The 18,105-nt window shown below is 46.9% G+C and overlaps 1 protein-coding gene across 7 annotated transcripts in view; it reads right to left on the minus strand.

Annotated features, from left to right (window-relative positions):
- DLG4 (discs large MAGUK scaffold protein 4) overlaps window positions 1–18,105 on the minus strand; it is a 128,162-nt gene that overhangs the window by 97,142 nt on the left and 12,915 nt on the right. For 3 of the 7 annotated variants that reach the window (XM_077916812.1, XM_077916809.1, XM_077916806.1), the window contains exon 1: window positions 16,914–17,592. The exons of the other annotated variants lie outside the window; for them this stretch is intronic. In XM_077916812.1, coding sequence (XP_077772938.1) covers window positions 16,914–16,943 — 30 coding nt within the window. In that variant the 5' untranslated portion in view covers window positions 16,944–17,592. Of the gene's footprint in view, window positions 1–16,913; window positions 17,593–18,105 lie in introns of those variants that run through there. 7 annotated transcript variants of the gene reach the window in all.

The following is an 18,105-nucleotide window of genomic DNA, read 5'->3' on the forward strand; positions in this document are numbered from 1 at the left end:
ACCAAATCATGTATCTGGATAGGCTTGCTGAAACAGAAAAAATTTCAACAGTGGTGTCTAAAAGAGTACAATGAGGGTACCTGCATAAGGTCAAGAGGCAGAGAGTAATAGTGCTTTAGCAGGTGCATTTATACTAGGTAAAAGGTAAAGGACTCCTGGAAGGTTAAGTCCAGTCAAAGGCGACCATGGGGTTGTGGTGCTCATCTCGCTTTCAGGCCAAGGGAGCCGGCATTTGTCCACAGACAGCTTTCCAGGTCATGTGGCCAGCATGACTAAACTGCTACTGGTGTACGGAGGACCGTGACGAGAGCGCACGGAAATGCCGTTTACCTTCCTGCCACAGCGGTACCTATTTATCTACTTGCACTGGCGTGCTTTCAAACTGCTAGGTTGGCAGGAGCTAGGACCAAGCACCAGGAGCTCACCCCATCGTGGGGATTTGAACCACCGACCTTCTGATCAGCAAGCCCAAGAGGCTCAGTGGTTTAGACCACAGTGCCACTAGACCATCCACACATCATTCCGCTTCATTAGTTGTTCTGTGACGCTTCTCTAATGCATTATTGCTATCTGGAGGCACGCTTCTGTCCGCCACAGAAGCTGGACAAAAAATAAACTTGAACATTTGTGGTATAAAAACGTATAGGATTTCAGCGTATGGTACCTGCATCAACTGGAAATGTAGCCATCTATTTGCCCCAATATTTTGCAGGTGCAAACCATATTGAGAGTGGGATCATATAGAATTACATCAATATCACCACGTACAAAAACAATCAAGAATACACAAAGCTTATCACTTGGATAAACTAGGGGAAGGGAAGGAGGTTCCACAATGCAGCTTTCATTCCCAACCTGGAGCCCTCCAGATGTTTTGGACTATAATTCTGTACTGGATGTAGGCTGATTGGGGTGGGGGGGGAAGAATCTAGTCCAATATAAGTAAGTCATCAGATTGGAGAAGCTTGCCATAATGTCTACCTGCTGCAACTGTCTCTCAGGGTTGCCAGTATGCTGTTGGGCTTAAATTCAAGGTATTATAAAGCCTTCAATAGCTTGGGACCAGATTACCTGAAGTATTGCCTCAACCCATATGTGCCCACTTGACCGCACAGCAATCTGTGGAACTGGCACCTTTACAAGTGCCACAAAATTTTCATCCCATGCTTGTGAGACATCAAACTTTTAGTATGGCAGCAACTATGCTATACAACTCGCTTGCCTCTTTGTGTCAGGAAAGCACCTTAGTTGCTTTGCTTTTTAATGCTTGCTAAAATCTTGTTTGTTTAGGCAAACATAAACAGAGCCTGCTGGATCAGGCTGACGGCCCAGCTAGTCCAGCATCCTGTTCTCTCAGTGGCCCACCAGATGCCTGTGCAAAACTTACAAGCAGAACCTGAGCACATGAGCACTTCCCTCCTGTGTTTTCCAGCAACTGGTAGTTGGGAAAATTGCTGCCCCTGTCTTTGGAGGCAGAGCTAGCCATCATTGCTAGTAGCCATCAACAGACTTCTCCTTTATTAAACCAACCCAGACACATAATTTTATGATGTGTGGTTGTTCTTAAACTCTGTTGAGTTTACAAAAATTATTATTTTTTAAAAAAGACTTTTGAAATAAAGTTTCACGATTTCTTTCAGTGAATATCACCTCGTTCTTTAACTACAACCTCCAAGAGGGAAGCACTCACAATCACAGCAGTCTCCCCGTCACCGGAGCAAGGTGGAGGAAGACTGTGGCAGGAGGGCTGGCAGAGCATCCACAAACACCATATGCACATCCCGCTCTAGGGCCTACATGTCCTTCGAGAAGCTGCCTCTTTCTTGTTCCTCTATGTCTTGCCTTGATCCACACAGGCTACTCTCCCACAGGTACAGATTCCTTTCCAAATAAATTGTATTAGTTTTCCAATATTCCCACAATAGCCAAATTATAACAATATCAATTAACTCCCAATTAATACAATCATTCAAATGCCAATCAACTTCCAATTAATACAATTTAGATAAAGGGGCTCCCCGCATTTCTGCATTCCATAATCTTATTCATGTCAGTTACATTTCAGTTAATATAATAATCCCTTAATCAACAGCTGCATAATTAATGAATTCCATTTGTGTTGTCATACTATATAAATTTATTAAACTTCAAGTGAGGAACTCAAACTATTATCTTTGTTTTGTCCTGTGTGTGAAAAACTGTTCTGCCCATGGAGATTCCTTCTGACCACACAGGTACAGATTCCCACCCCACACACCCTGTCTTGCGCAGGCCAGAAGGGAGGTCCACCCCATGCGACAGCAACAGTGTCCAGCATGCTTCCTGCATAGGGCTGTCAACCTATTTGCTTCAGCAGATTCCTACATCCTTCCTGGTGCCAGGTGGGCACTGCACCTGCTACCTGTCTAGCCACCTATCCAAGGTTGAGTGGTGAATGGCCCCCTTCATGCTTTCTTAGTTTGGAGCTGTCCCATTGGGAAGCTCTAGCAAAGAGGTAGCCTCTGGTTGTTTTTAAACTACAGTTCCTCTCATTTCTGACCACTGTCCATACTGTCTGGAGATGATGGGAGTTGAGGTCCACAACATCTGGAGGTTATCATAGTGGCTACCCCTGCTGTAGCATGTAAAAAAACTAAGTGTAAGTGTGTATGGGGAGTGGGGTGGGGTGCTAGTCCTCATTGCCATAAGTTCATTGGCTCCCTTCATTTGCAGGCAGCATGTGGATGTTGTTACCAGCAGTCCTTGACTGGTGTACATCAGTGAAGTTTCTAGGGATGGTGTGGGCTAGCCAGTCTTTCCTCCATTTTTGTATTTTCTACCTATGAACTTGCCCCTCACGCTAGGCACTAGATGTAGTGGCTGTACTGCCAGAGCAGCAGGAGCAGCATATATCTAGTCCCAGCATAATTTAAATATAAAGGTAAAGGTAAAGGGACCCCTGACCATTAGGTCCAGTCGTGGTCGACTCTGGGGTTGCGGCGCTCATCTCGCTTTATTGGCCGAGGGAGCCGGTGTACAGCTTCCGGGTCATGTGGCTAGCATGACTAAGCCGCTTCTGGCGAACCAGAGCAGCGCACGGAAACACCATTTACCTTCCCACCGGAGCGGTACCTATTTATCTACTTGCACTGGTGTGCTTTCGAACTGCTAGGTTGGCAGGAGCAGGGACCGAGCAACGGGAGCTCATCCCGTAATTGGGATTCGAACCACCGACGTTCTGATCAAAGTCCTAGGCTCTGTGGTTTAACCCACACCGCCATCGTTCAATTAAGCCTGAATGCCTAAAATATGGTGATTGGGTTAGTGGAAGAACCTTATGAAAGGTGGGATTAAAAAAGTGGGCACTGTAAATGCTAAGTATTAATTATTTGGTACAGAAGTCCCTGTTTGACATCACAAGCTGGCCCTTCAGCCAGTCCCCCACCCCAAGCCCAGCATCAGTCATCCCATCCACAACCTTACAGGGTTGTTGTAACGATGACTAGGTGACTGGAGAGGAATCACAGCAAAAAAAAAAAGACAGTCTGCTGCAAGGGTCATTAAGATGGGTGGGTCACGGCCAAGGAGAATTAGGAGACAGTCCCCACACAACTCAGAAGTTATCTGCTGCATTCACACATGATATTCTCCCACAGGAACCCCTGCAGTTCTTAGTATCCTCAGGAGAGGCCTCAATCTAGAATTGTATCTAGTGCTATTGAAAGCAGGGCCTTCCCTGGAGCAGCACCACAATATAGGCTTATACAGTCAAACCATATGGTCTGTCTAGCTCAGTATTGTCTACATTGGCTGGCAGAAGTTCACTAGGATTTCAGACTTTCCCAGCACTGCCTAGAGATCTCATCAGGGACTGAGCCAGGGAGCCGCTGCATGCAAAACAGGTAATTTACCTGCTGTGCTACTGTCAAATGTAAAGCAGGTGTCTTTGTTGCTGAGTTTCAAGGCAGTTTGAGATGCTGCTGCCTCTGCCTCCTCCTCCTTCTCCTCAGAAGCATTTGTAAGATCTTAATAAGAAGTTGAGAATTTTCCAACTGATTCACCTCCTTTAACTTTCTTCCCTGCCCTGCTAGTGTAACATAACACGGCACCCTTACTTTTGTGGGAAGGCAGGACAGGGCTAGTATATATATAGCAATAAAAATCTAATCTACTGGACTCTATATGTGCTCAGGGACTAGGAATGGGGGAGAAAGGGTGCTAGATCCAGCTCTGTGACAGGAGGTGGTGTCCTCAGTGGCTAGGAGTGCCCTTTACCAACCAGTTATTGGCTGTTCCTGGATCAGGATAGCTTGAGCACAGTTGTCCATGCATTGGTAACCTCATGACTGGATTACTGCCATGTGCTGTATGTGGGGCTACCCTTGGGGTTGATCTTGAGGCTGCAGCCGGTGCAGAACACAGTGGCTATATTGCTTCAGGAGGCAAACTATCACCAGCATGCAACACCCTGCTTGCATGATTTGCACTCACAGCCAATTTGCTAACCAGGGCAAGTTCAAGGTGTTGGTACTAAGTCCCTATGCAGTTCAGGCCCAAGTTACCTGAGATATCACTGTACCCCTTATACACCCAGTTGATTACTTCAATCTGCACAAGTCTCTCCTGCAAGTTGAGTCTCTGGTAGTGTTCAAATCTCCACTTGCCATGAAGCTCCCTGGGTGACCTTAGGCAAGTCACTGTCTTCTTTCAGCGTAAACTATCTAACAGGGTTGTTGTGAGAATAATTTGAGGAGAAGAACCATGTACACCACCTTGAGCTCATGGGAGAAAAAGGTGGTATATAAATGAAAGAAATGAATAAGTTTCAGTCAAGAGGAGAGTTTGTAGTGTGGCTGCCCCTGTTCTGTGGAAGAGCATTCCTGTCAAGATATGACAGGCAACCACTATCTGCACTTCCTGGAAACAGCTGAAGACATGTTTTGCTCCAACAAGCTTTCCCAGCTAGATAAATGGTTCTTTACTATGAATGTCCACTTGTTAGGATTTTAATCATTTTTTAAATGTATTTGCTGTTGTATTTTTAATTGTTTTTAATTATTTTGTTTATAAATTGCTAAATTTACTGTTTTATTTGTAAATCACCTTGAGACAGTGGATTAGAAGGTGATTAATAAATTAAGTTCAATAATAGTACTAATAATTAATTTTGCCTTACATTTGAATAAGAAACTACTTAATTCACACTCCTCAAACCAATACACAAAGTGAAACACTATTATTCTTTGAATTTTACGCTTCCCCAAATTTTGCATGCAGTTCTCCAACAAATGTGTACAAAAACATGGTAGGGCATAGAAAATGCATAATGTTGGTGAAAATGCATTATAGTAGGAAAAACACTTGCAAAAATGTGCATGTTAGTCCAAACTGTATGCAAAAATATGTACGGTATATTCTAGCAAATTTTAAATTGTTGTAACCCACCCTGGGACCTGAAGGATAGGAAATAATAATAATAATAATAATAATAATAATAATAATAATAATAATATCTGGGCTGAGTCCACCTGCTTCCAGGATTCATCTTGGTCACTGGAAACAGGATTTATCTGTGACCTGGAAGTTAAGCAAGCACTTAACCTCTTCCCCACATTGCACCCCCCATACCAAATTAATAGAATGTGTGCCCCCCGAATCTCTTTGGGAGTCCTTGGGGTGGGTAGAAAGGGAACTGGATGGAACTAGGCATGAAGGGCCTACACAGGAAAATGGAGGGGGGTGTTGCTGTACATTGCCTGAAATAATCCCCCCCTACGCATTCATGATCCAGTTATCCCTGGTTGCCATGGCATCCAAGAGGCAGCCGAGGCTGATAGGAGGGGGGGAGGGTGCTGGGATGAGGCGGCCAAGGATTGAGAAGAGAGATAAAAGTGGGGGAGGGAGGAAGAAACTGGATAGAGCAGCCTCCCCCAATGTGGCACCTTCCAGATGTTTTGAACTACAGCTCCCATCATCCCTCAGCTGCCTAGTGGATGATGGGAGCTGTAGTCCAAAACTTCTATAGGGAACCTGTGTGGTGGAGACTGCTTTCAAAATCAGGAGTGTGTTGAACACTGCCTTAGGAAGCTTTCATCAATCTCACTCCTTGGCTTGAGGTGTTTTAGTTACCTCGCGATTGTCAAAAAACAGTTGTACGACCCTCTATCGCCACAAACCAAAATTTGGGTGGTTTCAAAGACACACATCTTCATGCCTGTGGGTATCACCACCTCTGCAAACAGCTGTGATGTGGGAACACCCCACCACCATCCACCCCAACCTCTGCTGGGAGCACCAGGGGTTTGGGAAAGAGAGAGTGGTCTGTATTGACCCCTGCCTTGTTCTGTAAGCCATAACAGCTCTTCACATATGAAACCTCCTTGAGAGACTTCGTAATATAAAGGGCTGGTGTGGGCAGGAACTGGAGGGACAGAAAGGTGGAATGCCTCGGAGGAGGGTCGGGGGCCACTCAGGGTGGCAGACAGATCTGAAGCACACAGCACAATTCATGTGGACAGTCTCCTGAGCAAGCTAAACTATGGAACTCACTCCAGAGGCAGCAGTGATGGCATCCAAGGCCACCAACATGGATACAGGATTGGGAAGGGCTATCAGTGGCTAGTAGCCAGGATGGCCATGCTCTGCTCCAGTCTGAGGCAGCAATGTTGCTGGAAGCCACAGGAGGGGCAAGTGCTCTTGTGCTTGGATCCCGCTTGAGGATTTCCAGATGGCAACTGTGAGAACAGGATGTTGTACTAGATGGGCCATTGGCCTGATCCAGTAGGGCTCTCCCAGCAATTTTATGAGCTCCACTGGGATAAATAGGCGTGGGTCCCATTCATTTCAATTGAGCTTATTTTGGAGAAAGTTTCCCCCAGGAGCTGGGTAGATCTGGCTCATCTCCAGCATCAGCGGGGACACCCCCTTAAATATCTTAAAGCCACCTTCTCCAAACTGGTGCAGTCCTTGGCCGTGGTAGTCACTGGAAGTTGGACTCCAGCAACATCTAGAGGGCCTTGCATGGAGGAAGACTCTCTTAAAGGTACCCCCTTAGTCTGCACTGTTACAATCCCATTCATGCCAATGACTCCTGGGGGCAGCCACCATTTTTTGCAGGCCCAAGGGGGAAATTCATTCATAATGTGCCCCCCATCTCAGGTATGTGTGTATATTGGGGGGGGGGACGGGAGGACAGCACTGCACTGCACAATAAAAACTGGCTTCACATTGCAGGCCATCTTCAACACACACCAGGGCTGCTGGGGAGACAGATATTTCCATCACTTCCCTGAGCGCTTCCCATAACTTCAGAAAAGCATTTGTCAGGAGAAGACACAGAACGTACTCCTGTCAGTGGAGTGCATGTAAGTAGCACAGAGATATAAGGCACATACTTCCTTGCAAAACACCATTAGCTTTTGTTCAAATGCAGCCCAAGCTTCCAGTCCTCTTTGAGGCCACCACCACTTTTGTGTACAAAAACTCAGGGCCCATAGCAGCTGCATAGTAAGTAGAAACTAGCTGACAAAGTGTTTCCCTCAACACTGCAACGCTCCACTTGTTGATGCCCGACTACAGTATCATGGTGGATGTAAAAGGGCACAGAGGCCCTGCCTTCCTGCCTGCATGGAAACCTTTGAAAACAACACAAGAACACAACAGGACTGCAAACATGTCCTCTGAAGTCTGAGTCCGTTTCCATCATCCACCTCACTATCACCTAACCCATCACTCCAGACAAACACAGAATGTCTGGTGAAAATCTAATGGCTGCAACAGAAAGACTCTGTTCAAGACCCCTGAACACTTAGTTTGCATATTTTCAATCATATTTGGGGGGGCATTAATGCCAAATTTGCATTATTATTATTATTGACAAATAAAAGCCCATCAACCAATTAAACATCACAAACATCCACTTCTGGAATAGAAATCTCTTAAAATCTGTGGCCTCCCAAGGATTTGCCACCCCAAACAACCCTGTTGGCAAAAAACAGTTCCTTTAGGTTCAAAGGTCATTCACTATCTTATACCAAGCACAGCTCATTGAAGAAGAGTCCAGGACAACCCAAAAGCTTGCAGTCCTAACCAGTGAAGTTTATTTTTATTTATATCCTTCATATCAAGGAGCCCAGGATGGCAAACAAGAAGTGATAAAATGATAAAAACATCTTTAAAACTTTTCCAGTACAGATGTAGACTGGGACGAAGAGCTCAACTTAGAAGGCTTGTCAAAACTTGTCTGAGGAGATATGCAAACAGCTAGCCAAAGCATTTGCTGCATCTCTAAAGCTTGCTACCTAGCCAGAGGAAACTCAGTGGTAGAATGCAGGAGGGTCCTAGGATAAATCCCCAATGGCATCTGCTGGGAAAGACCTCTTGCTTGAAACCCTGGAGAGCCACTGCCAGTCAACAATACTGAACAAGTGTCTGAATCAGTAGAAGGCAGCTTCCTGTGTGACCTTTCCATTCTTATAAAAATCTGGGATTTAGCCACCCTCTTTCCCTTTAGAGCAAACCTCACAGCTATAATCCTATATCCACCACCCATACAACAGCAACTAAATGGGTCATGGTATATGTAACACACTCACTAGATAAGCAAAAACTGGATTGATTGCTGCCAGCATCCCCTTGGTTTTTCCTAAGCTATGAAGCTGCCTTGACCCAAAACTCAGGCAATCCCTCCATCTACTCTAGTTTTGCCTATGCAGATCTACACCATATATTTAAAAGAAATTAAAGGCACAAGGGAGGCGGGTGGCACTGTGGTCTAAACCACAGAGCCTAGGACTTGCCGATCAGAAGGTTGGCGGTTCAAATCCCTGTGACGGGGTGAGCTCTCATTGCTCAGTTCCTGCTCCTGCCAACCTAGCAGTTCGAAAGCACCTCAAAGTGCAAGTAGATAAATAGGTACCGCTCTGGCAGGAAGGTAAACGGCGTTTCCGTGCGCTGCTCTGGTTTGCCAGAAGCGGCTCAGTCATGCTGGCCACATAACCCGGAAGCTATACGCCGGCTCCCTTGGCCAATAAAGCGAGATGAGTGCCACAACCCCAGAGTCGGCCACGACTGGACCTAATGGTCAGGGGTCCCTTTACCTTTACCTTTACCTTTAAAAGCCCATTAAAATCACATGGCTTCTCCCAAAGAAACATGAGCACTAGTTTGTTAAAAGTGCTGGGAATTGCAGCTCTGTGAGGGTGAAACTACAGTCCCCAGGATTCTTTGGGGAAGTCATATGCTTTGAACGTGCTTTCAATGTATGGTGTGGATAGAGGGAGGGTGGCTAGTAGTTGTTCTTCAGGGTCTCAGGGAGAGGAGAGTTTCTCTTCTTATGGCCTGCCCCTGCCCCTTTCATCTGAAGAGGCTGTTGGCGATTAAACCAAGGACTTTTGACATGCAAAGCCGATGCTCCACCACTGAGCTCTGGACCACGCACCCCATTGAGGATGCCAGATCTTCAGACAGGCTCAAGGCATTTTCAGACAAGATGCTGAAAGTGGCATTGACCCTCTCCACCACAACCACCATGGACACTGTCACTGACCAGCCCTTCACACCATTCACACCTCCAAATGTAGGACAGAGAGCAGGAAAAGTCAGTCAAAACAAGGATCTTCCACCTTTTCAGACCCAGGACCCACTTTTAACTCCAACATGCATTTGGATGACCCTTTTCTTGGATCAGGCTGCAACCCACTAGTGGGTCCTGACCCACCAGTTGAAGACAAGAGAGTTAAAAAAGTGTCAAATATATGTTCCCAGCAAATGCTTTTTTAAAAAGCAAGTGAGTTTGAATACTACTTCTAACGGTTTACATTTTTAAAGCATCAGTGGAGTGGAAAGTATGTTGGACTGTGGGGGCCAGGCAGGAGAGGAGATCTGGGCCCAAATTCCTACAAATCAATGAAATGCAGTGGGTGAAATTGATGGGCTCAACTCTCCCAACCAATCTACCTCACAGGGTTGCTGAGATGGGAGGGGGCAGATGATTCACGTAAACTGTCCAGAGTTCCTTAGGTGGGGGGAAAGGATAAAAACTAGACAGCATGAGCAAAAATGGAAGATTTTTACAAGGTCTATTTGGGTTGCATAAGTTGTTTTCTCTAAAACATACACATCCCACCTTTTCCAAAATAGCTTAATAATTAAAAGATTATTAAAATAAAACAGTACAATATACAATTAAAAATCATAAATACATCCAGCTTTTCTTGATATCAAGAAAAAAATGTGTGCGCCAGATTGCCTATGTGGTTATTAGCATAAGTGTTTGAAAGGCACCTACTCTGGATCAGATCTGTCAATCTCACTGACTGATACCCAAGATCTACCTGCTGGGATGCAACAGGCGTGTTGTGTGGGTGTGTACACATGTGTATAAAATTTCCGGTGGATTCTGGGGTGTTTTGCATCCACAACCACAACCTTCCCTAAATGCCCTTATGAGGACTTTTGTTCCAACACCAAATGCTTGAAAATAGGTCCTGTGGCTGAATTCTCACTGAGACTGAGCCTTTCCAAATTGCCTAATTTACGGTACTTCCCTCCCCCTCTCACATACTGCTGCATGATACCTCCCACCCACCTTCTGCCAGCTCAAGGGCCTTTTCTAAATTTCAGCAAAGCCCCCCTTTTAGCAATTCTTGGACCAAATCATTTATAAACCTTTGGGGGGGCAGTGGTCACAGGTCAGTCCTGGTTCACTCACCCATCCTCAGAAGCATTTCTCTTTTTTGGAATCTCTCTTCTACTGTGAGTTTCTCTCTCTTTGTCACTCATACACACACACACACACACACACACACACACACGATGACTCATTCCCAATCCAGATTATCAATGGCAAGAGCCACACAGGCATGTTACACACACACACACAAAATGTCACCAACCAACCGGATGCCCTATCCCACCCCCATTTTCTTACAGCTGCTAAAGAACACCACACTCTCACAAATAATCCGTGCCTGGAGAGACAGAGAACAAGAAAAAAAGGGTGAAGGTAAAGGCAGTGCTATTCTAGGCTATCTAGCAGCTTTCTGGAGTCACATTCCGGATGCCTTGATGAGGACTGATCTGCAAGACTGCCACTTTTTAAATAAATCTCTTCCCACCACCAACCCCAAGAAATTTTAGCACATACATGGAAAGAGCTCGGTAGAGGCAAGCAGATCATATTGGACACCATGAAGAAGGACCAACAAACCATCAGGCCATAATAGTCATGATCCGTTGGGACGCTGTCTCACAGAGACCCCAGAAAAATGAACTGTAACTGCACCTTGCATGGAAAAGTATCCGGATGGATCATGCCCTGTGCTAATTATCTGAAGAAGTGAACATAGGAAGCTGCCTTATTCCAAATCACGCTCTTTGCCCATCCAGGTAGATATTTTCTTCATTGGCAGCAGCTCTCCAGGGTTTTAGGCAAGGGATATCCCCGGTCCTACCTGGATATGCCATTGGAGATTGAGCAGGATCCTTCAGAGCACCCCTAGAAGCCTCTTAATGTGTCTCTCCCCATCTAGATGGGGAACCAGCAGCCCTCTAGATGTTGCTGGACTGCAACTCCCACCATCCCTGATTATTGCTGTTGTTGGCTGAGGCTTATGGGAACTGGAGCCCAACAATATATGAAGGGCCACAGGTTCCCCTCTTACCCCAATCTACAAGTTACCCTCCAAAGTCTAGGGGAGGTGGAAGGTCCTCCCCCTCAGCCTTTTTTGATTTCCTAGCTCTGAAGTTGAAACAAACAATAGCCATGGCTAGATACTTTCAAGTCCAATCTCTGTCCAGAGCATTCAAAATAGCCCAGCAAGGATTCCTTGCCCAACACCTAGTCATCTAAAAAAAACATACTTTCCATCCTGGTCATTGACAAGTGGTATAATCAAATCCCCCATGTGATTTACCTGAAGCACCTTGGTACTAATGCACCCACCTCCCTAATAAATTAATACCCCTATATTGTGACATTAGATGAGAAATGGGAGACCTGCACCCTTCCAAATGCTGCTTGACTCAATTCCCAGCAGCCTCAGCCAAGCATGTTCAGGAATGATGGGAGTTGTAACTCTGGCAACTACACAAATTTCCCCACTCCTGCATTAAATCCAAGGCCTTCTAGAAAGGAAAGCTGAATCTGTTCACACTTTTACATCCACCCCAAATGCTCTACCTGGATCAATCAGTCTCCGCCAATATGCATTCAAGACAGATGCAAAAATCTTGAAACTCAGTAGCTGGGAAAGGGCTCAGACTCAGTGGTAGAACAGCTGATTTTCATGCAGAGGACCCCAGGGTTCAATCCCATATGGCATTTCCAGGTACAGGTGAGAAAGGATTCCTGTCTGCAACCTGGAGAGCCACTGTCAGTGTACCATTGGTGATAATAGTCTGGCTTAGTATAAAGACAGTTTCCTATATTCCTAACCAAGTGACTAGAAAAGATGGCTGATTGATATCAAACACCTTTGCACTCCTGATTCTAGGCATTTGTCTACATCTAGATGATTCCAAATTGCCATCTTCACAGGCCTCAAGGCAAATTTCTACTCCAGTTGTTAAAATGAAGTGTGGGAGGGGGGACTTTCCTGAAGCCTCTAGAATACACATACAAACTGGGCAGGATCCAGGCACCACTGTTAACACACTCTGATATCAACTTAGAGGATAATACAGAGCATCTACTTTACCTGCAGAAGGATCCAGGTTCAGTCCCTAAAGGCATCACTAGGTAAGAATCAGAATGTCCTCTGTCTGAAACCCTGGACAGCCACTGCTGCCAGTCTTTGTTGACAATACTGTGCTTTGTGGACCATAGAGCTATATAGACTGAACTACTTGGACAATACTGATCTAGATAATCTGAATCAGTATAAGGTAGCTTCCTATGTTCCTAGGAGGGGGACCGGCAAGCCCAGGGGCCAAATGCTGCCCTCTAAGCCTCTGTATGTGGCTCTTGGGACTCCCCTCAGGACACACCCAAGGCTTCATCCCTCACCAGCCTTGCCCTGTCCCTATCTCAAGTGTTTTTGCTTGTCCGAAAAAAAACTTTCTGCCCCCCAGAAAGTTACGTATGAGGAGATGTGGCCCTCGGGCAAAAAATGTTTCCCCATCTTTGTCCTAGAACTCTGACCAGATTGTCCACAGGAAACGCCTCTAAAAAATTCTCCCCTAGAAAAAAAGAAAAAAGAAACTACCTGCCTTTAAATCTCCTGACGTCACCTGCTCTTGACACTTTAAGAACTCTTCATGGATCAAAACTATGAATGGGAAGGCAGGCAAGAACACTCCCACACAGCTCACTGTGGGTGGCTTAACTCAACCCAACTTTCTCCCTGGATTCTATTTTTAATAACCTGCTGGTCAACTCTGAAGAGTGGGTTTCCAAGCTTAGCCAAGCCCCTGAAGACCCCAAATGACAGACAAATACGTACCATGAAGCCATCAAATGTTGATCAGGCCCTTAGCCTGGAATGTAAGGAAGCAAAGACCAATCTAATAAACCTCAGGGGACCTTCTCTCCCACCCCTCCTCAACACATTCATCACCCCTCCACATGCACTTAACCAGCAAAGACTCCAAGGCCAGTCCTTAGAAGATCTGATAAGAGTAGAGATGGATGAAGCCTCAGGAAGTAAAGCCCCAGTCAATCACTCCCAGTGCCCACATCCATTATTAATGGACCATTGTCAGTTTATGGAAAGTGGGGGGAGGCTATTTTCAGTGGAAGTCCAATTCCCCCTCCCCCAGAAAACCTATTGTTCACTCTTGCCAGTGACTTCTAAAATTTATTATAATTTTATTACTTATACCCCCGCCCATCTGACTGGGTTGTCCCTCTCATGATGGGCCAGGGCCTCCTGCTGCTATGCTGAGAGCCCTCCCTCTCCACAATCAACAGACTCCCCCTCCCCAAAACCATTTTTAAAAAATAAAAAATAAAGCACTCTATTCTTATGCCTCACAGTGTTCAGACACACTTACAGATGTGTTGTGTGTCTGCACAAATTAATGTAGATATACCCTCACATTCAGGGCTAAGAAATAACTCACAGTCTCTGTAGAATTGATTTCCCCAACCCAACACCCTCCAGATCTTGGGACTACAACTCCCATCAACCCCAGTCAGTACTGGTTAGGGCTGATGGGAGTTGTAGTCCCAACATCTGGAGGGCATCCGATTGGGAAAAGCTGCCCCAGATTGTGTCTCCCCTCCTCACACACCCAACCCTATTAACGCCATTCCCCACCCACTCCACTGCCTGCTTTACATTCCGCAGCAAAATCAATCTAGACACCCATCATACAGAGCCCCCTACCCTGATTTTCAGTTATGCGGCCTAGAGACACTTCTCAAATAGACCATATCACTTTCCCCACTACCAAGAAAATTTGTTGGGGGTTTTTGTGGAGGGGGGGGGAACCCCAGACATTCTCTCATCTTCCTATTTGCACTTACACCTTTCAACCACCACCACCACCCCAAATTCCTCTTCCGCCTGGAAGCGGACAGCCACTGCAGTTGCTACTACTGGTTCCTATCAGACACTCGAACCACTCAACCTCTCTCTCTTCTACCACTCCACCCTCCTCACTCACACCCCAAAATCAGCATTCATGTACAGTTGGAGTGTGGTATTTAGCGCATTTGTGTGTGTGTGTGTGTGTGTGTGTGTGTGTGTGACGGGCAGAACGAAATGGCTCCTTTTGGTGCTATTTCTGTCTCTCTCCCCCTCCCCCCACTCACACTTATATACACCCCGGGTGATGCGCTCTCAACACCCCACTCTTTTTTTAAAAAAAAACCCCAATAAGCCAGCTACACTTTAAGCCACCTCAGCCAAAAGCAACACCTGTTCACTGTGTACCCCTGGAGCCTGGCCACCCCCACCCCACAGACTCATTCACTCTCCCCCCCACCCACCCACCTCAATGCCTTATTTTATAATTAAATGTTCACCCCGCCCTGACTAATCAGGACTGAATCATTCCATTCTCCAAAGGCCTGATGGGATCTTGGATTGCTCTGCGTTTCCATGGAGGGCAGAAAACCCAATGCGGAATGCTTTTCTTTTTTTCTTTTTTTGTTAAGAAAGGTTTCTTGATCTTGCTTTGTCAAGACACTGCATTCCACAGCTTCCCCCCACCCTCCCTCTTAGGTGGTGCATTCTTATGCTTCCTCCATCTGCTGTTCTCTGAAGTAACATGAGTTTGCTAAGAGACAAATACTTTCGGATGAGCATCAGAAGATGCCAGACTTTTATCCTTCCCTCACTCCCCCAACACTGCTCTTCCTCCTGCTGCCCATCTTGGCACATGCAGGCCTTCCTCTCTTGCCCCCACCCCACTGGCAACCTCCATCACACACCTGTGGGAAACCCTTTGATTCCAACAGCCAAGAGAAGGGGCAGCTCTCAATCCTAGTCCAGTGGAGAAAGGGAGAGTTCAGTTCCCAATACCCACTCAGAAACAGGCCCTGAATGAGGCCTGGAAATCTCAATGACCACCACCACCCACCCACCCACAGCACCAGGAAAAGAAGTCAGGGAAGGGAGGTGGAGGGACTAGGAAAGCAAGGCCAGAAATTGCTGAGCACCAAGGTCCATGGAAGAGCACTAAGGAACTGGATGGGTCCCCTTGCTACCTTATATAGGACTCAAGTGGCTCTCAGATTGGACAGAGAAGCACCTACTCCTCAGTTCTCAATACTGTAGCTATTGACAAGTTTTCCCAAGACCAGTAGCCCAAATCTAGAATTCCCAGCACCCCAACACACACACACACACACACACACACACACACACACACACACACCATTTCAACAATCGAAAGTCTCCTAGTTATTAAAACAACCACCACCCAACCTTTCCAGGCACACAGATATATAACGCAGTGCTATGAGTTGTCTTGAGGAAGGACCCCAACCTCCCTCACACACACCAAATGAAACTACATAGCCAAAGCATCTATCTCTCTCTTACACACACACACACACACACACACACACACACTTACACACACACTTTTATGGCAAAGCCCTAGAGCCCCCATTAGCAAGACAGCTAAAACAGAGAGGGACCTCAACCCTTGACCTGTACTTCACCACTAACCCTAATCTTAGAACCATTCCAGCCCTAAGACATTTCAAAGTGGAATTGGGAACGGGTCCATTCCACCCCCTCCGCACACACAAACCTCCCAGCAACCTCTGGACCTGTACAATGTGTGTGTGTGCATGCACAAACATGCACACACCTGCACCCAATGTCAGCCTAGTAGTGTGTTGTGTTCCCAGTGCTCCGCCACCGTCACCATCATGGGCACGTTCCTTTAGCTGCAAGCTCTTTAAGACACAAGCCTTGTGGCATCCACTTTCAGCACCACGGAGAGCACCAAAGATTCAGCACCAGGGCCAGCATCCTCACATTCCAGCAGTCAAGATGCCACCTTTTGCCGCTGCAACACCCCATTTCTCTCCCTCCTGCCTCTTTATAGGGACGATTCCACCTCCCCAATCTCACCACCACTACCCCACATCACCCTATAGAGCCTTATCCCACGCAGCCATCGGCTCCATGGAAACTGCTCATGGGAGAGACAGAAGGCTTCTGGAGACCTCCTCCCACCACTTCAAGCAATGGAGGAGTCTCTTCCATTGCTTACCACAACCATCATAACCACCCCTATCGCCAGTGACCACCTTGGCACCCAGTAGCATTGCCAAGCTGTTCCATGCCACCCATCAGCAACTGCCCCTGCTCCGTCGCTTGACACACAGACAAATACACATGGCTTTCTAGAGCTCTCTTACCCCCCCTCCCCTTCCCACCCTTTGCAGAGGTGAGCAAACTACCCCACAGTTAACATGAAGCACAAAAGATGGCACAAATATACCCCCTCCAAATATACCCACTACCAAATCTTACCTTGGTAGTGACTATGCACAAGCAGTCCATCCCTTTCTTGACTCAAGCACCTAGCTGGGAAAGGTCTGTAGAACATCAGATATTCCGGGGCTCAGGGTTACCGCTTGCCCCCCCCCCTCAACTATGGTTCTTGGGTAGCTCACCCTGACTGATGAGGGGTACCAGGGGTGTTACGTCCCACCCGCCCCTGAGCTACGATTTGGTGTATCCTAGGGGTGCCAATGCTGGCATCTGGGTGGTGTGTGTGTGTGTGTGTGTGTGTTAGGGTGGGGGGGATGCCAGTTGGGAGTATGCGAGAGATGAAAGGCAGCGTGTGTGAAAGGAGAGGCGAGAGATCCAAAAGGAAGGGGGGAGAGAGAGCTTACAGTGAGGGGGGGGAAGTGACAGAATGTAAGGAAGGAAGGGGAGGGTGGAAAAAGGAAGGAGGCTCTGCCTGTTCTCAGAGAAGCAGAGTCCTTTGCTCCCTTCGCTCAAGATGGGCAGCTGGAAAGAGGTGCAGAGGTGGAAAAGAAGGTGGAGGGGTGGGAAAAGAGGGGAGGAAGAGAGATAGAGAGAAAGGGGGAAGAAGGGGGAAATGGGGGGAAGGCCAGGAGCAGGGGGGGGTCCCGCTAAGATGTAGGGGCTGAATTGGAGAGAGGAAGAGCCCTCTTGCTGCTCCCCATCAGAGGGAGGGGAGAGGGACCTGGAATATGGAGCAGTGAGAGAGGGGGGCACAAAGAAAAAGGGGGGAGGGAGAGGAGGTTAACCTTTTGAGTGCCAGAACGGATCCAGCCCAGCAAGGGAGGTGGGCGGTGTGTGGAGGCAGCAGCGTCACCGGGAGTTAACTCTCCCAGCGCCAGAGAGACTGAAGGTAGTAGAATGAGAGGCTGGCGGGGGGGGAGATTGAATTTCAATTGTGGGTGAAAGTGAAAGGCACAGACAGCCTCTTCCCAGCACCAAAGTCCAGGAAGGATCAGGAAGGGAGAGATCAGGAACTTTGGTGGGGTGTGTGTGTTTGTATGTGTGTGAGAGAGACTGCAGGTGTACATTTTTGTCATATGAGCCCACCCAGTATGGGTCATGCATGTAACTGGCAGAAAGTGGTGGTGACAAAGTGGGATCCAAAAGGCGTTAGGAGACCCTGGGAACCCAATGCTTATGCACACGCGTTGAGTGTGATATTTCAGGGCAGGGTATTGATCCTCATCTAATT

This window comes from Podarcis muralis, chromosome 13, assembly GCF_964188315.1.
Source record: "Podarcis muralis chromosome 13, rPodMur119.hap1.1, whole genome shotgun sequence".
NCBI lineage: Eukaryota > Metazoa > Chordata > Lepidosauria > Squamata > Lacertidae > Podarcis > Podarcis muralis.